The sequence below is a fragment of the Vicia villosa genome, unplaced genomic scaffold (assembly GCF_029867415.1).
Source record: "Vicia villosa cultivar HV-30 ecotype Madison, WI unplaced genomic scaffold, Vvil1.0 ctg.000192F_1_1_1, whole genome shotgun sequence".
Classification (NCBI taxonomy): Eukaryota; Viridiplantae; Streptophyta; class Magnoliopsida; order Fabales; family Fabaceae; genus Vicia; species Vicia villosa.
The window spans coordinates 403323-425480 of NW_026705060.1; the positions used below are offsets into that span (position 1 = coordinate 403323).

Consider the following 22158-nt stretch of genomic DNA (forward strand, 5'->3'; position numbering starts at 1 on the left):
AAAATGAATGGATTTCAATTGAATCATTTGAATTGCTTTGAATTTAAAATTCCTTTAAAATTTCTAATTACCTTATCCAAACACACTCTAAGACTCGTGATAAATCACTGTTATCCAAGACCTAACTTAGTTTTAAAAAATATAGAGTTTTTTCTTCTAGGGCTTGCTAAGCGAACTATTGATTATGCAGAAAAATTCTACTACGGGACAACTATTGTCCAAACCACTTTTCCACCAAAAATCCATCTTAAACGGTCTGGTTTTACGAAAGAATCATATATTCATGTTCCTCTATTCATATAACATCTATTGGGATCATAAAAATGCAATTCTACGACGTCACTTTCGACATTAAATTTATGGTGAAAACACGAAATTTTGCGAAAATCAACAACAATACCAAATTCCATGAATTTGAAGCAATACAACACATACCAACCAGAAATTGTCATCAAACATACATCAACCATCAATTCTATGAAATTCCCATTCAAAACCTAAGAATATCAACATAGAACCAAAATCTCATTCCTATCTACTAATCATCATACTTAACCTTATAGAGTTAGAACCCCACCCTTACCTTGGATTGGTGATTCTATACTCTTACAATGGATTTCTTGCGCTAGCCTCTTTGTGCCTATTCTCCTCTTCTACGATAACTTCTCTTTTAACTTTCTCTAACTTTTCTTCCCAATTCTCTTTTTCTCTCTTATTTTTAGTTAACCCCTTACTAACTTCTATCTCACTAATGGGCTTAACAACAACACCCCCGTTATTTCTCATGCTAACACAACATAGGCCCAACTAACTATATAATAATTTATTCTATTATTATTACTAATCAACTTCTAATAAAATATCATAACTTATAATGTCTAGCCACACCCTCACGTTTCTACACTTTTAGACATACAGCCCTTTAGTTAGCACAATTTCACAAATAAACCACAATTCTACCGCATAATTCACAAACAATTAATTAAATAATCTAATAAAAATAATTGGGTGTTACATCTCACGTTCAGGTCGGGCAGATTAACTTCTCCATCTTGTCGATCCATTTTACCTAAAAGCAGAGGAAAGCAATGAATTCGACGGTGAAATCAAATCCACTCTTCCACTACAAATCAAGTGAAAGGGCGAGGAGAGGCTAGAGGACGTGCCCCCTGTAACACCCCAAATCTACCCAACGATTTATAATACAATCAGAGTGCAAAATAAATCTTAAAACAACATACTTGAGGCATCACATTTATCAACCTAAACACAATTCATATACAAGCTCATTTCGTAGATACATAGCATATATCCAAAAGGGAGAATTCATAACCAATTCAAAATGGTAGGCAATGCAGCGAAATTCACAAACTCATAAACGTCAAAAAGTTAGCATCTTAATCTGACTTGAAAACCACAAGACATAATATTCTTCATGAAACAACACATAGTTCAAACTTAAACATAATAAAGGAAACAAGCGTTAATCCCCTGAGTGCTATGTATCGGAGCAAAAGACACCAACTCGAACTACTAATGGTTACGGCTATTCATCTTGGTTACCTGCATGTTACCAACAAAGGGTAACATTCAAACAGAATGGTGAGAATTCAAATCATTATAAATAAGCATAATAATGGGAAATGTAAAACACAACAATATTACATTTCAAGAATTCACCACTCTTCATATAAACATGCATTATATCAAGATTCACATGTTTAACTCATTTGACAAAACTCATTCAATTCCAAATAATCAAACATGATTATTAAACAATGTACATAATCATATTTCACCAACATAAAGGTTCTAAGTACATATCCTTTCTAACAACATTCACGAGTAACAATTGTATACCAACATGATCAAATTCCAAATATACAAGTTATCTTCGCATAATCACGTATATACATTTTTCCAAATATATAGACATATGCACAATTTATCGACATATTGCAAGTAAGAACATACATCACCAAATGTACATATTCATCTCTATCCCAATTCATAAAAACATCATAGAATATATCTATATCATTGTGTAATACGGTGGGAGAACTGACCTTTTGAAATGTTGCGGATAGCAAGAGTCGCCACCAACTTTTATTTTATCCAATTGGAAAGGCAAAAAGAACAGGAAAGAACTTTGAAATATTTTGAGTTCGGGGGGAAGGTTATACAAAGGGAAGGTGTAAGCACTCTTTGTATCCATGGTTATCCATGGGCTCTTAATTGTTTAGCTCACTTTGTTTTCAAAATGTTTGAAGTGTAGTGTGTGAATAGTAAAAAGATTTGTTAAGGACTTTAACTTGTAAATAAGTGTGGCATTTTTTAAAGTATTTGAAAATGAGTGGAAACAAGAGTTTTGAATTTGAAAAGAGTAAGCAATCAGGAGCACCTACCCTAAGTTAGAAAATTATTCTTTTAGCTTTTCAGTTTGAAAAGGCTATCCCTACCATAAGAGGGTGGGAATCCTTTCATTGGATGTTGAAGGGTCATCGGAATTATCATTCGCCGTAAGACTGTCCCTACCATATAGAGGGTAGGTAGTCTTTAGGGAAGGATAGAATAGTCATTTAGGCAACAGACAAGGATACCTTAGCAATGGGACAATCATCTTTATTTCTGAGGCAGCATCGAGGGACAAAATCTTACAATGATTTCAATGAATTAAGACAGTATTTGCTTTAGGTATCCTCAGAATCGAGGGTCTTGACTATTTTAGAATCGTAATTAAAAGGCAACAGGCAACAAGAAGGGTTACCCTAAAGGTGTGTGTGTGGCACAATCAAGTGATTCAGTTCGGATATTTTATCTTGTAATTAGTTATTCTAAGTTAATTCAAGGCTTGCACTCCCTAGGATTACTAACCACACAGTTAATATAAGCGAAATTAAAGGCAAAAATTAAAAGTCCTACGCTATTACAAGGCTTCGGGGAGGGGGAATTACAAACCAAAAACCGGGGAAAGCAGAAAATAAAGGCAGAAAATAAACCCTAATTACTATTACAAGAAAACTTATTGCGACCTATACACCTTCTAGAATTTTAAATGATAGAAAATTAAATAATTGAATAAAAAGGCAAAAAAATTAAATAAAGGCAAATTAAATAAAAGCAGAAAATAAGAGAGAAAAATTAAACAGAGGGCATTCGACAATCAATGGAATATGAGATGAGATGAGAAAATGCGCCTTTGAACGAAAATAAAGGTTAGAGGTTTTTATGGTGATAAATTCTAAATCTTGAGGGTTAGTGAACAAACCTAAAAATAAAATTAATGGTTAAGATTGAACTAAAACCTACAAATAATTAGTCTAAAATTAATGATTAAAATTTTGTCCAAAATTAGTGATTAGCCTAAAAATAATTATTAGCCTGAAAACTCTAATGGTTAAAAAGCTTACTGACAACATTCACCTGAGGGAGAAACCTACAGTTAATGGGCAACACCTACCTAATAGGGTTTTTAGGATTTAAAGAAATTAAATTAATTAGATAAAAAACTAATTACTAAGTTAATTCTAAACCTAAAATTAAATTTAAAAAATCTTATTACTAAGTTAATTATAAACCTAAAATTAATTGATGTTAAGTTTACCTAAAAATAGGGTTAATAGTTAATAGGGGGAAATTGAGATTTTATCAAGGTTATCAAGGAAAGTGGCAAGTGGCTGCTCCCCTTTGGCCAAAGGAAGTACCTGCAAAAATAGGGTAATAATAATAATTATAATAATAATAATAATAATAATAACACAATAAAAGAATTGGGGTTTAGAAAATTAAATTATGAACAAAATTTCGAATAACCTTGATTTGGCCAAAAACCAAAAGGTTTTGGCCAAATACGAATAACCTTGGTTTGGCCAAAAACCAAAAGGCTTTTGGCCAAAAAAATCCTTGGGTACCCCTTGATAAAGCTCCTTCCACTTGGTCAATCCATAAGAAACCTGTTCAAAAACCACTACAATGTTACGGTTAAGAAAACAAATGGAAAAATAGAAAAGTGATCAAAATAAAATAAAAAAAATATAAAAGCCTGATTATAAATCAAATAAAACAAGATAACGAAGCTACAAATTTTTTGAATTTTTTTTTGAAAATATGAAAATAGAAATTAAATCAAATAAAATAGAAAAATGAGACAGTAGTTTCAGAATTCGGCTGATAGGCTGAAAAATTTATCACTCTGCTGCAACCGGAATTAAAGTGACAGAAGATTATTTGTAACGGTCAGAAACGATGGTAAAGGGTTTTTTGTGGATGGGTGTAAAGTTGTTGATTGTCAGTGTATGGGAACAGAGAATTTGGTAGAGGTGAATGGTTGGTGTCTGGTTAAAAATAAGGGTTGTTAGTTATTTGTGAGAAAACATTAGGTTAAAAGGAAAATGAGATTGGACCTCACTAAGAGCTTAATTTATTTTATTTTTCTTATTTTGAATTATTTAAATGAATAAATCAAAATAATTGAAATAGAACAATTTAAGGGGTGATTGGATTAAAACTGTGGCCCAATAATGAATTTGATCAATTTGGATTTTATGCACTGACTCAAAATTTCCCAACTTTCACCAGCCATAATTTTCTCAATTCTCATTATTTGGGAATAATTTTGAATTTGCTGGAAAGCTTAGGGTGTCCTCTTCAATTATTTTCGCATTTGAAGATTTTTGTCTTTAAAAACGAGAGGGTAAATTTTGGGGTATGACACATTGGAATCATGTCCTTTACATCACAATTATACGATTAATCACATCTCTTACTACATGTATCATCATAAAATAAACATGTTTCACATATCCACATATATACATACATCATTAATACATAAACATTCACATCTACATAATATATGTTTCAATCACATATATCACACCCATAACTCATTAACCATTCATAACAACGATTTCAACTTTGCAACGATATCATCAACACGGTATAACAATCACTTCATCATCACAAAGACTCGAATGTAACTCGATATGCGACTCAACATTATGCACATGCATGTGGTACCATTTGGAGTAAAACTCCCTTCTCAAACATTGCCACTTGCGCCATCGTCGTTGCCATTTTCAGGCTAATAGTTGTTGCCATTTTTAGGCTAATAGTCGTTGCCATTTTCAGGCTAATAGACACTTATGCAATGAATGCGACTCAATGATGCACATCCACAAAAGACACATTCATAACACACAACAACATCGTCTCAACAACATCAACTAAATGCCAAAGTTCTATGGCAACAACAACATCATTATTATTATGATAGTAATTTATCACGTCTCAGTTCATGTCTTTACGGTATACAAACATACACAAACATTCAACTTCACAAAACATCATTAAATTGGAAAATCCAATTCAAGAAAGTTCTCAATAATTTGTTAAAATCAATTTCATTAGATTGACATTGATTTCAGCTTTATGGAGGTTCAAACAACGCTTAAAAAGGAGTTACAGATCAAAAGTTATGATCATTTGAATTTTCACAAAACAGGGCATTTTTGTTTGGCGTAAGAAATCATTCGCTCGACGCTTCAAGTCAGTAGCATACCCACAAAAAAGCTCACTCGTCGGGCGCACGCTTGCCTGGTGCTCGCCGACAGATGACACTAGACAGCAAAATTCTGTGCGTTTTTAGCACTTTCAATACCAACTCAAATCCGATTTTTGCCAACAAAAACTCATCCAAACCACAATTTAACACACATAAAAGGTTCCTAAACATGTTCCTAATCATGGGTTCACATACAAACATCATTAAACATGATTAATAGCACAAATCCCATGAATTCAACATAAACCCTAACATTTTCCAAATCTATGAAATTAGAAGAATAGAGATTATACACACAGCAACACACAACATTACCCAATTATATAAACCTATAATGACTTAGATTCACACCCTTACCTTAAATCTCTAGTCCTTCCTCTTCAAGAATCTACTCCCCCTATTCTCTTTCTTTCTTCTCTTCTCTTTCAATTCTCTAATTTTAGGGTTTTCTAACATAACACTCTTACTAACTCTATTTGTTATATTGGGCTTAACCCATCCCACTCTCATTCTAGTTAATTAGGCCCATTAACACATTACTTCATAATATTACTAATAGTCCAATTAGTCTAATTAGCACAAAACTCTAATTAAATAAATATCACACCAATTAATTAATTACCACATAAATAATAATTAAATAAAACATCTAATAATTAGATACGGGAAATAAAATCGGGTCGTTACACCCTCGACCAAAGCCCTTTTTCAACGTACGCAACGAACTCTATCTTCGACTGAGCGGCGAGCACGACGTTCTCCACACTCCTGGGCACACTTCCCCTTCACAAGGCTTAACGGAAGTCCATAAGTCCTCGTTGAAATACTCATGAACTTAAATGAAAGATTCATACGCTCATGAACATTATCAGAAAGTTCATTAGCTCGCTGGAAACTTCATCGGAAAGTCCATGAGCTCTCCAGAAACATCATCAGAAAACTCCAGAATTCTCATAGATACAGTTATATCACATCGCAAACATCATCACATCTCCATTTTCCATTGAGGTTATATTGTCGCTTATAAACATGCATGCAACACTAATATGTTACAACAACTTATGCAATGACATGACACACGTCAAAATATTACGCCAACACAGGCCACCATTTACCCATCACTGTTCATACATCGTGGCAACATCGCCACATCATGAAATCTCAACGATTCCATCATCATATTCACTATTTCGCATTATAACAAAATACTGTAGTAATACAAAATTCTAGAAAATATCCTCATACTGTTTTCAAATTATTTTTAATAAATATAAAATATTTTTAGCTTTCCATAGGTTTGAACGACGCGTCAAACAAACACCCGAGTTAAAAGTTATGAATTTTACAAGTTTTCGGAAAAATTTGTCAGTGGAGTGGGAATCAGTTACCGCAAGGAGGGTATCTGGTTCCCTCCTCACAGTTTGCGCCCAAACCCCAAAAAATGCACTTGGGAATGGGTTCCCGGAGGGAGGGTACCCGATTCTAACTGTTGTAGAGGCCAAAAACCTGCAACTTTTTGTGTGCGATTTCCAATTTTTTAAAACTACAAAACACCAATTTTCAACATGAACAAAGACCTTTATTCTACCAAACATGTATAATTCATAACCATCAATTATGATTAATTTACACCATCAAAATCAAAGGTGTTAACACCAATTCATCATCATCAATTGTCACACATATAAATCACATAAAACACCGAATTCACACAAGGATGAACATACAATTATATAACCCAACTCTACCATAATCCACCATCACATAATCCCTTATTGAGTTAGAACCCCACCCTTATCTTGGTATTCCTAGCAAAGCTTTCTTCCCTCTATCAATGGTGTTCTTCTTTCTTCTTCCTCAAGCCCTAACTCTGCATTTCTCTCTTTTTCTTCTCTTTTCACGTTATGTTAAAACTTCCTTCACCATTCTCTTTTCTATTATTTTATAATATATATTATTATAACTAGTAATTCCACCTAATTAAATTAATAGTAATAATTCCCACAAATCATTTAATTAAATAATATCTACATAAAATTAAACAACTAAATAATTATTAACTAATATAATTTAATTAGTTTCACTCTTTGCACCATCAATTTCTACACTTTTACTCACGCACCCCACTACATTAGTTATACTTTTAGGCTAAGTTTAGGAGTTTGGAAGGGAGGAGAAGAGAGGGCTTTGAAAATTGATTTTTTAAAAGAATATAGAGAATTTTGTAACATTTTTGAATTTTTTTTCTTAGAATGATAAAATAATGTTTATTAATATTGTATTTTTACTTTTGGAAATACTATAACAACAAAAATTATATATGAATATTTTGTCAAAGCCCTCCAAAATCTTCAAAAACCCTAATTTAATCTGAATTTTGAGATCCTCCAAATTAAGGGGTTTTTGGTGTTATGAAGAAAACCAAACTCTCCAAAACCCTCCAAACTAAAATCTTTCTATTCTTTTCCCCTAATCTTTCCTATTTTTCAAAGCCCTCCCCTCAATTCTCCTCCAAATTCCCAAACATAGCCTTAAGGTCACTACCCCACACCAAGTAGCTCAATACACCAAAACACCAACAATACCGTCAAATAAGTCACAGACCATTGATTAAATAATAAGTAAAATATTCGGGGCGTTACATTAAGTCTGACCTACCAAAAAATCAAAGCCTAAGTCTGACCCGTAGTCTGTCGTATGCTTATTTTTAAGCATGAGTCTGTCTTTTTCGAAGGCCTGATTAACCTACATAAAAGCCTATTTATTTTAGACAAAATATGTAAATAAGCAATTAAAATAATATTTAAATAGATTAACTAACTAAAATACCAAAAGACTAAAAATTTGTTTGCATTGACTTATTTCAACTTACCTATTAACATAAATTTTGTGAGACTATTTATTTAATAGAACTTACGAAAACAATGTTCATCAAATATTTTCATCTTATTTTCACAAATTTTTCAAGATAACTAAGTTTTATTTATATCTTTTAATTCAAAGTACAAAATATAACATAATAAAAATAAAAAATTACTCATATTTATTTAAATAAGGCGCCCGATAGACTTAAAGTATCTTTTTAGGCCTGAAGTCTTTTAACTAAATAGACTTATAAAAAAAGCCTATGTATTTTTTATTTAAAAAAAATATGATCTGACCTGAAGCTATGAAAGCTAACCTGTAGATTCTGTTATCGGATCTGACCTAATTTCACCCCTCATTGTCGCCTCTCATTGTACCTCTATAAATATATCAATACAATTTTATTAACAATTATATTTTAACAAAGATATTTTATTTTTAATTTTGTTAACTATATTTTACTATTTACTAGAAGATATTTTGTTTTTAATTTTATTAATTACAGTAACAAATTATATTTTAATTTTTGTTAAAACCCATTCTTCTTCTCTCACCAAACACTTTCTCTCTTTCTCTCTCTTTCCATTCAATCTTTCGTTCTCTCTATCATCGTCTCAGGTACTCTCTCTACTGCAAAAAAACCAATAACCACCGATTAGTAAACACAAACCCTAATTTCACACACATCACACTCTTCACTTCCTCTCTTCACTCTCTCACCGAATGCTCCACTTGTTTCACGCTACACGTTCATTGCTATTAATCTGTATTTCGAATTTAGCACATGTATGCGACTATGCGCGAATGTTGATTAACTGATTTGTTTTTATACTATTATGATTTTCGCGATGATCATGATTTGGATCTATTTGTTTGTTGTTTCATTGCAGGGAAAACTGAGGGGGAAAAACCCCTTTTTTTTTCTTTTTATTTTTCTTTTTTTTTGTTCTCAAATTTTGTATTTTGAGGAATTAAGGGTTTGGATTTATGTCCTTCAATCAATCAAAGTCCGATAAGAGCGACGCAGCGTACCGACGATCCGGCCGATCCGCCAGCTTCAATCAGCAGCGAGGGAACACCGGTGGTTCATACGTTAAGAGCGGTACCGGCGGGGCCGCGCCTTCAGTCTCCTCTTCTCGGAGGTGAGGTTCTTACGGTTTTTGAATTTTTGTTTTGTTGTTTTTAGGGTGGGGAGGTGTGGATTTTGAAATATGATTCGAGTGTTTCTGTGTGAACATTGTAGGATTTTTGTATATGAATGTGTGTAGTTATAAAATTGTATATGCATGTGTGAAGTAATAAAATTGTATATGAATGTGTGTAGTAATAAAATCTTTTGCAATTTTGTTTTTTTTAAAATTACTTATTTGTCAAAGAAATTTTTTTAGTTATTTGTTTGGGTTTAAAAAGGAGATAAAATTATTGATAAAATGGTTCAAATGAATGGTGTAAGACTGGAAGAAAAAATCATTACACCAAAATTTGGTATCCCTTAGGATTTACTTCACATACAATGTAAGGAGTTTTTATACTGGGAAATAGTGTTGTCGATGGTGGATGGCTCTACATGACGGAGAGGAGAGCCAAAATCCCACCATACCGGTTTGCGTCATGATTATGATATTTACCATTGCCGCAAACCCAAAAATCGACATGTGAAAAACTTCAGCACGTTACAACCAATCATGTATGCGCAAACCCAAAGATCCCACATACATGATTGGTTGTAACGTGCTGAAGTGAAATACTTTTACAGTGACTGCATAAAAATTAAACTCTATATGTTAAAGAAGTCATTTATTTGATTTAGCAGTGAGGGATAAAATCGTTAATAAATGGTGAACTTGGAAGGAAAAAAGCTACACCAAAACTAATTATCTCTATCCCCTTTATATAAATAGGTATAGATTTTAAGTTTCATTTTCCCTCCATTTTTATTGATATTGATTGTTGCTTTTGTTAGTTTTAACAAGAAGTCTAATAATCATGCACAAGGTGGACCATCTAGGGTAAACCCAGCCCCAGCAACGTCAGCTGTGCCTAATTATGCTTCTGCAGTCCGAGCAACACCGAATGGTTCCCATGTACACCAGCCGCAATTTCATGGTAAGCTTGGACCTGAAAATTGTTTCTTTCAATACTTTGTTGTGCAAGAATTACTTACATTCCGTTTTATAATGGAAGAGCCTGCTGTTTTTATATATGGATGGAAATTTAGTGTTTGGTAAAATGTGATTGTCTTTTGTGGACAATACTTATCTATATTGTGTTAGGAGGGTCTGATGCTTCAGTTACTAATGCAAGTGCCAAGCCATCCGAATCATCAGCTGTACAAAAGAGCACCGGAGTTGTTTCTAAAGCTCCTATTTCTCAACCTCCCTCCGTGAGTTCTGGTTCAGCAGCACCTACAACTCCTGCTAAGGGTATGTTATTACTGATGTAGGTTTTTATGTAGCACATAAGAAGTGGAATAAGGTTTTTGGTTTCATAATTCTTTTATAGGGTCATAGTTGAAGTATAATTTGTTCTTACCTATTACTCGTGAGAATGATCTGAATATATTGCTATCTTCCCCAGTAGATGCATCCAAGGCTTTCCCTTTCCAATTTGGATCTCTTAGTCCCGGCGTTATGAATGTGATGGCAGTAAGTTTCTCATCTGCAAGTTACTTAACATACAACTGAAGTTTTGTATTACATAATGCCTGGATTTAGGAGTTGATCATGTTTTGTTATAATATATGCAGATTCCTGCTCGCACAAACTCGGCTCCTCCTAATTTTGATGAGCAGAAGCGTGATCAGGTGTGCTATTTATTCTTTGTTCCCCCCTTTTTCATCTCCTTGTTATTTATACTATGGTCTAGATTATAGATCTCCTCTCACTGACACATCCTTTAGAAGGAAAGAGAATGTAATTGGTATTCATGGATTCCGAGGCCACATAGGATATCCTTTTTCTGTAATAGAAGCTAACAAAGGAGTACATTTATATATTCTTAATTTAGTCTTGTTAAAGTTGATGTATTTTTTTCATAGCAATGCGAGTATTTCATATCCTGTCTAATTTCATAACCTTCAGGCTCGCCATGATTCTTTAAGGCCCGTGCCTTCTGTACCAACTCCTCCTGTTCCAAAGCAGCAGCCAGCAAAAAAGGATACAGGTGCCTTCGACCATAAGGCCGGGGAGACTCATACTGGTACAGTGGCAAAAAAGGATGCTCAAGTGTCACTTTTACCCCCAGCAAATCTAATGCAGAAGCCTTCTGTTATTCCTCTAGCTGGAGTTTCAATGCCAGGGCCATATCACCAGTCACAGGCACCTGTACACTTTGGTGCTGCTAATCCACAAATTCAGTCTCATGGTATGTCAACAGCACCTCTTCAGATGCCTTTACCAATGCCTTTTCCAATTGGAAGTGCTGCACAAGTGCAACAATCGATGTTTGTTCCAAGTCTTCAACCTCATCCTATTCATCCACAAGGAATCATGCATCAAGTCCAAAATATAGGTTACAGTCCTCAAATTGGTCATCAATTGCCCCATCATTTTGGCAACATGGGTATGGGCATCAACCCACAATATTCCCCACAGCAAGGAGGAAAAATTGCTATACCTCGGAAAACCACTCCTGTGAAAATAACTCACCCTGATACACACGAAGAGCTTAGACTTGATAAAAGGGCAGCTGGTGGTGGGTCATCAGGTGGTAGGTCTTATTCTGGCATGCTTTCTCAATCTCAATCTGTCCAGAGCCAGATAACAACCAATGCTCAGCCACCAAGAGTTTCTCGTGACGTGCCTAATGCAATCCCGTCAACTCTTTTAGGAGTATCTTCTGTATCTATAAAGCCAAGTGGTGGGTCTGGTATTGTAAACTCATCATTTGCCAATTCCAATATTTCCGGTGCTCAAAAGGGTGGATCTCCTAGTTCCTTAGTAACATCTAGTGATGTTTACTCTTTGGTGCCACCAAAAGGCCCTGAAATTTGTTCTGAAGTCTCTTCTCAACAATCTACTGCTGCATCTGCTTCTAGTGAGAAACTTACATTAACTTCCTTGTTGCCTTCTTCAACTACTATTAGTGAGCATTCTGTGTCAGCTGTATCCAATAATGAAGGCAGAAACCAGGAATCTCTTAGTAGGTCAAATTCTTTGAAGGACAATCAGAAGAAACTACAAATGAAAGGCCAATTGCAGAATCAGGTACAAAAGTGGTAGTTATTCAAAAACCCTTTACATAAAATTATTTTTGTATGTTTCAAGTCATGTGAATGTCCTTTTTATTTTTTTCCTCACAGGTGGCTGTGCAATCTTCTGCTGTGGCTAATAAACCTCCCCTAGCTGGTGATGGTTGTATCTCTAATTGTGGAGTTTCTGAAATTTTAGGAACTAAAACACCCTATTCTGCAGCAACTGCCCACGAAGATCTTTTAGCAATAGCTTCTGGAACAAATTCAGCTACCAGGGAGAGCGTGTCTTCTTCTGTTGAAGAGAAGACCAATGGTTCTACACAGGTGTCTGCTTGTGCTTCAGCTGAAGGACCTGTTACTCAAGCTGTGGATAGCTTGAACAATCATAAGAGTGATATGCTAGATGTATTATCCCGAGAGGGTAAACAGCTGAGGCAGAACAATTTAGCTGGTGATAAAACTGAAATTTCAACTGTGCCGATAAGTAAAAATGTTAGTGATAACGGGGCAGAACTTAGCCACCTCAAAAAAGGTGCTTCAGAGTTAGGGTCTGGGGTTGTAACTTCAAGGACTGGGCTGCAAGGACAGGATGGAATTGAATCTGCAAGTTCCAGCACAGATTGTGACAGGACGGCTGATAATTTAGGCATGTCTACTTCTGCATTGGATTCTAAAGATGCTTCTTTAAGCAGAATCGAAGGTGTAGTTAGTAATGAAACAACTTCTACAAATTCTGGCACATCAGATCATCAATCTTCTGGCCATCTTGAAACAAATTTAAAACATTGCAAGGATGGTTCAGAGGATTCTGGCACTGGCTCGGCCTCTCTTCCGGCAGCATCAGTTACTATGGACAAACCAATTTTAGAGCCAAGTAAGGTGAAAGGTACATCAAAGGGGAAAAAGAAACGAAAGGAAATTCTTCAAAAAGCAGATGCTTCTGGGTCAACAGCTGATCTTTATAATGCTTATAAGGGACCTGAGGAAAAGAAAGAAGCTGTTGCAAGTTCAGAGAGCACTGCAAATGTTTCTACTTCTGGAAATTCAAAGCAGCAGCCTATTGATGCTGCTCAGCCAGCTGTAGTTGCAAATAAACAATGTGAGCAGAGTAAGGCTGAGCCTGAGGACTGGGAGGATGCTGCAGACATGTCCGCACCAAAGCTAGGAGTATCAGCTAAAACTCAACAGGACAGCAATGGAAGTGCAGTTACTGACAAAAAGTACTCTCGAGATTTCCTTTTGAAATTTGCAGAGCAATGCTCTGATCTTCCTGAAGGGTTTGAAATCGCGGCAGACATAGCTGAAACTTTGATGGGTTCTAATATTGGTTCTCATGTTATTGAACGCGACTCACATCCTTCCACTGGCAGAAACACAGATAGGTCAGGTGGCATGTCTCGGATGGATCGTCGTGGAAGTGGCATTATTGAGGACGATAAATGGAGTAAGGCTTCTGGTGCTTTTCATTCTGATATGCGCCTGGATGGTATTGGAGGTAGTGCAGGATCCCGACGTGGCCAAGGAGGTAATTTTGGTGTTTTAAGGAATCCAAGTGTACAGACAGCTATGCAATATGGTGGAGGGATTCTCTCTGGGCCAATGCAATCCATGGTAAATCAGGGAGGAATGCAAAGAAATAGCCCTGATGGTGAAAGGTGGCAGCGTGCTGCTAGCTTCCAGCAGAGGGGTTTAATTCCATCTCCTTCTTCTCAATCTCCTTTGGTGGCGATGCACAAAGCTGAGAAGAAGTATGAGGTTGGTAAAGTAACAGATGAGGAACAGGCGAAGCAGAGACAGTTGAAGGGAATATTGAACAAGTTAACTCCACAGAATTTTGAGAAACTTTTTGAGCAGGTAAAAGCAGTTAATATTGACAATGCAGTCACTCTCACTGGTGTCATCTCACAAATCTTTGAGAAGGCCTTGATGGAACCTACCTTTTGTGAAATGTATGCCGATTTCTGTTTTCATCTGGCAGCTGCATTGCCCGATCTCAGTCAAGACAATGAAAAGATAACATTTAAGAGATTATTGTTAAACAAGTGCCAGGAAGAATTTGAGAGGGGTGAAAGAGAGCAAGAAGAAGCTAATCAAGCTGATGAGGGTGAGGTGAAACAGTCTGATGAGGAAAGAGAAGCAAAACGATCCAAGGCTAGAAGACGAATGTTGGGTAATATCAGATTAATTGGAGAGCTATATAAAAAGAGAATGCTGACAGAGAGGATAATGCACGAGTGCATCAAAAAGTTACTGGGTCAGTGTCAGAATCCTGACGAAGAAGATATTGAAGCTTTATGCAAACTGATGAGTACTATTGGGGGGATGATTGATCACCCCAAAGCCAAGGAACATATGGATGTATATTTTGAAAGGATTAAATTATTATCAAACAACATGAGTTTATCTTCTAGGTTGAGGTTCATGTTGAAGGATACCATTGATTTGAGAAAGAATAGATGGCAACAAAGGAGAAAAGTTGAAGGTCCAAAGAAGATTGAAGAGGTGCACCGAGATGCTTCCCAAGAGAGGCAATCCCAAGCTGGTAGGCCAGGCCGTGGTATGGGTATTAGTGCAGCAAGAAGGGTCCCTATGGATTTTGGTTCACGAGGTTCATCTATGTTATCCCCTCCTAATGTTCAGATGGGTGGATTGCCTACTCAAGTTCGTGGGTATGGTTCTCAGGATGTTCGTGGATATGAAAGGCAATCATCGTATGAGGCTAGGACACCGTCTATTCCATTGCCTCAAAGACCTTCAGGTGATGAGTCAATAACCCTGGGACCCCAAGGCGGTCTTGCTAGAGGAATGTCCATTAGAGGTTCTGCAGTTTCAAATTTTGCTGGCCTTAACAGTTATAGTAATTTACCGGAGCGCGCTTCTTACAGTCCTAGGGAGGACTTCACACCAAGATATATTCCAAATAGATCTGCTGGTCCAACTGCTTATGATCAATCAAGTGCTCAAGACCATAGTATGGATTACGGTAACAAGGATTTGAGAAATGCAGATAGATTTCTTGATAGATCCGGTGTGAATTCTCCTCCTGCCCAAGTACAAGAGACAGCAGTCTCCCAGAACACCTCTTCAGAAAAGGGTTTGTCAGATGAGAAACTACAGAACATGTCCATGGCAGCAATTAGAGAATACTATAGGTACTGCACACTCTTTTCGCGTTCTCTATTCCCTTTGTTTAAGCTTGTGATAATTATGTTTTTTTTAATTAGAAGTATGCTTTCTAGATGGCTATTTATCATTTTCTTATAAGTATAATCCTCAGTATGTTTAGCATGTCCAGATTCATCATGGAAAATCTTTTGTTTCTTCTTACTTCAATTCCTTTGCTTTTGTTAGTAAAGTATATTATAAATTACTCCCATTAGATAGATTATTTTATGGTTTTGGTTTGTACTGTATTTTGGTCTTGTTCTGTATTTCTTCTATGAATATATTGCTTTGAAGTATATCGCACTACCTGTTGAAAGGTTTGTAATTATCATATTCATATTATTTATAATTATAAACAATGAAAATGATGTTCTTCTACTCAATTTACAGGCTAGTGTAGAAATATTTAACTATGGGTTCTAGTAGTAGAAAAACTGATGGAAATTTGCATTTAGTATGTACGTAATAATGTATTATATTTAACTACATATATGTACAATTACATGTGGATGGGTTGATTTTTTTTTTTTAACACATAATGCCCGAGTTGGTTAAAACTCCATGTTTGATGTAAATAATATTTGAAGTTGTCTTTTAGGTGGGAGAAAGAGGGCCCTGACAACTGGGATAATCCCTGTTGAAAACAAATTATGTAGTATGTTATTGCCTAGATGCATGGTTCATAACTTATGCATTACTGTTTTCTTTTGAAGTGTTACCAGGTTCAGTGGGTTATATATTGCCATGAAATACTCAGCAGCGTGGTCAATACCCTGGGTTATACAATGTTCATCTTATAATTATTATTATGTCTAAATTGTATCTTATAGTAATTTAGGGAACTTAGGTTATACCTAAAGATTTGTTTCTTAAGTTGATACTTGATGAGATTAAAAGTCTAATATTAGTATAAATGAGGAGTAATGCTTATTTTCTTGCAAGAATTATAGTTAACAAACCGGCTACTTTATTTCAATTTAACTTTATTATTCAGACTATTCAACTTCCTATTATATGCCTAGAAGACTAACTCCTATAACACCAACACATCTCATACTTCTTAAGAAGACAATTGATTGTCAAAATGGTTATAACACATCAACAAAAAAAGACCCTGAAGCTAAGATATTGTTTGTGTCTTGGTTGATTTAGTCCCTTCTTTCCTGCCTTAAGGTCAGTCCTCAAGTTGTCTTTCCTGAATTATTATGTTCTTTTTGTTTTGGACATACATTAGGTTAGATTGGTAGGGGTGAGACATGCTGCTTTGAAGCTACTCTCTGTTTGACTTCTCATGTTTAGCAATTTATTTGCATTTTGACATAGCCTCATCTTGTACAAATTGAATGTATGTCCGCTGGTGCGAACATGATCCATCTATAGTTCTGCATCGTCACTTTTCTAAGTTTTAGTGTGCTTACTCTTATGTTGCAGTACGAGGTTGACTATTTTGTGGTAATTGGTTTAGGAAAATACTCTTAACGTCTGGCTTGATTTAGGACTTATGATACTGGTTTTGGGCCTAAGCCCATAAAAGGGCTGCATAGGGAATTGGGAGAATGGCTGACATTTCAATTTGTAACACAGGCAACATGGTAAAAGGGTGCGGGAGGAAGAGAAATCCTTTTGTATGTTCTCCATTGGGACCTTATAGGTTGGGTAGAGAGTGTATCTCTGAGAAACATTTCCCCTAGGATTGCATGAACCCATCTTCTATAATAGTTCATTTTCTTCAATCAATAATAAAATTTTCTGGTATCTTAGTTCGGCTTCCTATCATTTGGTACAACCTATCGGATCCTTGAGAGAGAACCAGTTTTACCGCTGGAGATGGAGGACTTGTGGGCTGGTTGAACCTGGCAGACTTTATGGGTACATAGAGTGTCTCTGAGAAACATTTCCTCTAGGATTACATGGACCCATCTTCTGTAATAGTTCAGTTTCTTCAGTCAGTAACACAAATTTTCGGTATCTCTTAGTTCGGCTTCCTATCATTTGGTACAACCTATTGGATCCTTGAGAGAGAATCAGTGTTACCACTGGAATGGAGGACTTATGGGCTGGTTGAACCTGCCGGACTTTATGAGTACAGATCCAGTTTAAGTTCAAAGTGCATTCATGAGCATGGAAGGTGTAGTGAGGGACTAGTTACACTGGTGCCAAGTAAACCTAGATCTAGATTCGAGGTCATTCTCCTTGGCTCTAATAAAAAGATTTGAAGAGTGGAAGGGGTAGTGGAAGACGGAATCAAGTTACAAGCACTTGGTGAGATGAAAAGAGATGAACAAAATCTGAACGGTAATGGTTTTGAGGTTGTACCTAACAGAACCAACTTACATGCTCGTTAGTGGGTCCATTCTAAGACAAGATTTGTTGGTGAACCAGATATGGAAGTACGACAAATATTTCTTTTTGTATTGCAGTCTTCCGTGCATACCCCGTCATTGCTGCGAGTACCTCAGGTGCACATTCCATCCTCTATGCAAGCTTATCCGGTGTGTGTGGTCCTTGCTGCAATCCCCTTCGTCCCGTCTAAGTTGTTGTCTTAAGCTTCTATGGTGCCCATGTCGCCTCTGTTGCAAGCCATTTTGGTGCGCACTATCTTGATGGTGAACCATTCTGAATATCGTGTTGTCCTTGTTGTGAATCCTGGAGGAGCTTGGCCATGATATTCTATTAGCTAAAGCCTGGATGAGCTTGGCCATGATATTCTATTAGCTAAAGCCTGGATGAAGTTGGATTCTTTTTTAATAAAATCTTCTGAATCTCTAGTGATTATGGGGTACTTGAAATCTTAGGAGATTGCCCTGGATGTGTCAAATAAGCTTGCTCCTTATTCGCTCAAGTTGTGATTGATGAAGTCGTGGCCTCTAAGTTTGGAAGAATTTAACAGCAATTCACCTCCCAAATACAAGTGCGAGTGAGATTATATGGATGACTCAATTGTTTGAACCTGGCTCGGTAAGCTTCCAACAAATGGGACCCTAGGAAAAGGGCGTGGTTTTCAACTACTATTTTACAAGGAGTTTTTTTGGAGGACTGGTTATTGGTCTCCAGATGTTTTTAAGCTTCAGGAGTTTACATTGTAATGGTGCTTTGCTCTTTGATGTCCTGCTAACCCCCCCCCCCCCCCCCCCCCCCCCCCCCCCCCCCATGGTCACTACCTATGAGTCCTTCCGATTCTCAGTTTCCAACTGGATCAATGTTAATTAATAACCAAGGCTATTTGTATAGTTTTTTCTTGCTAATGTTTTGTTCAACTGTGATGCCATCTTAGAACAATACCAGGGTAATGGTTCAAAAGGAGTCACGAAACTCGCTTTCTTTGTTATAACTCTGAAGGATAAATTTGTACTGCGAGGGTTAAGTAGTGTTAGGGTACTGGGTTGGGGGGTTTGGTCCTAGGCCTAATAAATGGTCTGATGAATAGGAAAGTTGAAAAAAGTTGATGAAGTAGCAATTAGTGGGCATAAGCAACATGATATTAAGCGAAGGATAAATGGAAGAGAGCATCATTAAGTATCTTTTATATTAGGACCTTATAGGTTGGCCAGAGAGAGAGTATCATCTCTTCTCGGAAGATCATCTTCTATAATAGTTCATTTTTTTCAATCAATAATACTATTTTCTGTTCTCTCTTACTTTGGCTTCTTATCAATACCTCTTTGGAACCCTGTTGCTTGAGAAAGGCATATGAAGAGATTAACGTCCCTTCATTACTTTATCAACAATGTTGAGGATGAAAATTGAAAAACCATTGGGGTTACTTTATCTCCCTACTTATATTTCTATTCAATGACATGTTTTTTTAGCTATTGTCAAATGGGAGCCCAGTTAACTATACAATGCATATCACACACTTGTTTTCTAGTTTGTCTGCAATTACTATGGTGATTTAATTTCATGTTGTTTTGTCTTTTCGTTTAATGATCTGACTGCAAGTTCTGCAATTCAGTGCTAGAGATGTGAATGAAGTTGTTTTGTGCGTCAAAGATCTGAACTCTCCAAGCTTTCATCCTTCGATGGTTTCTCTCTGGGTCACAGATTCATTTGAGAGAAAGGACACACACAGAGATCTCTTAGCCAAATTGCTGATAGACCTTGTGAAATCTCACGGTGGTATCTTAAGTCAAACTCAACTCATCGAAGGGTATAATTTTTTTTGATAACTTGGACTAGGGAGAATCTGTCATTGTGATTTAACAACAATTATAATTGTTGCTAATATACTTGTTTATCTTTGCTAGGTTTGAATCTGTTCTAAGTACCTTGGAAGATGTGGTTACGGATGCCCCAAAAGCACCGGAGTATCTTGGCCGCATTTTTGCCAAAGCTATAACAGAGCATGTAGCCCCTTTGAAAGAGATTGGGCGCTTGATACATGATGGCGGATACGAATCAGGGAGCCTCTTACAAATTGGACTTGCTGCTGATATTCTTGGAAGCACACTGGAAGTGATACAAACAGAGAAGGGTGATGCATTCTTGAATGAGATTCAGACAAAATCCAACTTGCAGTTGCAGACCTTCATGCCTCCAGGACCTATTAAATCCCGCAAGCTAGAGAAATTCATTTAGGGGGCAGACATGGTGAAATTTTTTATTTTTACTTTAGTTCTTTTAGAATATTCTTATTTTGCAAATTTGTTTTTCGGGCAGAAATGGTGAAGTTTTTATTTTTATTTTGGTGCGCTTTTAAAATGCTCGTAATTTTCGCGGGAGTGGTGGTAGGGAGAATTTTATTCTCGGATTTCTGTCTAAATAATATCTTCACTACTATTGTGAAAGGTACTGTTAAACATCATAAATTTTAGTCTGAGATATATAATGCTTGTCGTGAGGGGTTTAATTTTCTAACCAGTATTGTATCATTCAATTTAACTGCCCATGAAAATAAATGTGGTTGAATGTTGTTTTGTCCCCCATGGGTGACTCATATTGGTTCCTTTATGGGTTGTCTGTATTGAGAGTGCATTCCTTTGCATCTTGTGCCTTTTTTGAGCATTAATCTCCTTGCCATTGATGTAGCATGCTGCTTACATTACTTCTTCAGCCAAAGACATCCTTGACCTCTGTGCAAGGGATTCTTTGAAATGTACCGCCCTGGGCCTATTATGGAATGCTCCTACATACATTTCCAAGTTTGGATGGATTACCTAGATCACTGCTTCATTGAAGCGAGTCTCCCTCACCGATTCTGAGGGACTTTGGCAAATGTTGAATAGACCTGTGGCGGCCATCTTCCTAGGTCTACTTGTGGCAAATTGATGAACCTATACAACAACCTTGGTATCCGGTGAGAGAGAGAGAGAGAGCAAGGGGAGACCTATACATCAGTCTTGGTATCCGGTGATAGAGAGCAAGGGGAGACCTATACATCAGTCTTGGTATCCGGTGAGAGAGAGCAAGGGGAGACCCATAAATCACTTTAGAGTTGTGTCTCTAAATGTCCAAATGATGGCCATTTGAGTGTTGATGAAGGCTGGCGGCTGCATGTTCATACAATAGAGGTTGGGGATCCAACACATCTGCTTCCTCCACTATGTTTGTCTCTGGTTGGCGGTGTAGGAAAGGTCATCCATAACAACACACATCTCTACTATGACATTTTCTTCGCTGTCAGATTCCTCGCTGATTGGAGTTGTTGTCTGTTTGTTCACCATGATGAGAAAAAATGATGAACGTGAAACTAGTAATCCAGTTTAATACTGCAACTGTGGTCCATGTCGGTTTTATTAGGGAGCCGCGGTGGGCATTAATTATACTTGTTAAAAGTACAAATGCATTACAACCCCTAGTGATTAAGGGATGTCAAAGGTTTTAAGGTTTGTTCTGAGGGTGAGAGCTATCTCACATGGGGTAAAAAGTTCTGTATCAATATATTTCTCTATTGTAGTTAGTTTAATCCCTTCTGGAAATGCATCTTGTATCAAGAATAAGCTTTTATGAAGACGCAAGTTCTTAAAGGAGAATATGAACCAAGTTATATTTTCTATGTCATAAATGAAGATGATCAAGAATTAGGTGAAGATTGAATCATTGGAATCATAACAAGGGTATGTGGTTGCAATTCATACTATAACATATTCAATCGCTAAGAACAAAGTATGTTTCACTTCATCTAAACCCTTCTTGCATTATCATCCATGTTAATACATTGTGTCATACTTTAAAAATGAAGTTTTAAGCAAAATGACATAGTGGTACGAATACCACAATATGTATCCGTATACTAGTTGAAGAAATGCTTCAATTTCACTTATGAATGAAGAGATATTCGATTGCCACTTATTGGTATCCGATTACCAATTTTTAAAATTCAAGTTTTTAATCGTTTGAGAAGTGATATTTGATTACCACATTATGGTATTCGATT

At 36.3% G+C, this 22158-nt stretch overlaps 1 protein-coding gene across 3 annotated transcripts; it reads left to right on the top strand.

Annotated features, from left to right (window-relative positions):
* The first annotated feature begins 8937 nt into the window (after positions 1 to 8937).
* Positions 8938 to 20639, top strand: LOC131625180 (eukaryotic translation initiation factor 4G-like). Of its 3 annotated transcripts, none has more exons than XM_058896075.1 (10): positions 8938 to 9046; positions 9319 to 9570; positions 10392 to 10534; positions 10702 to 10851; positions 11006 to 11073; positions 11175 to 11231; positions 11509 to 12633; positions 12729 to 15772; positions 19738 to 19932; positions 20030 to 20639. In XM_058896075.1, the coding sequence occupies exons 2-10, from the start codon at positions 9416 to 9418 to the stop codon at positions 20358 to 20360; spliced, it is 5268 nt and encodes a 1755-aa protein (XP_058752058.1). In that variant the 5' UTR covers positions 8938 to 9046; positions 9319 to 9415; the 3' UTR covers positions 20361 to 20639. The 3 variants fall into 3 exon arrangements, with proteins under 3 accessions (XP_058752058.1, XP_058752060.1, XP_058752059.1); XM_058896077.1 differs by having other exon boundaries at positions 11009 to 11073; XM_058896076.1 differs by lacking the exon at positions 8938 to 9046 and adding an exon at positions 9076 to 9214.
* The last annotated feature ends 1519 nt before the right edge of the window (positions 20640 to 22158 follow it).

Bases quoted from the DNA above. Each gene is read 5' to 3' on its own strand.
- LOC131625180 (XM_058896075.1), top strand. From the start codon at position 9,416: ATGTCCTTCAATCAATCAAAGTCCGATAAGAGCGACGCAGCGTACCGA. The intron at 10,535-10,701 runs GTAAGCTTGGAC...ATATTGTGTTAG, and splicing joins ACACCAGCCGCAATTTCATG to GAGGGTCTGATGCTTCAGTT. The intron at 10,852-11,005 runs GTATGTTATTAC...TATCTTCCCCAG, and splicing joins ACCTACAACTCCTGCTAAGG to TAGATGCATCCAAGGCTTTC.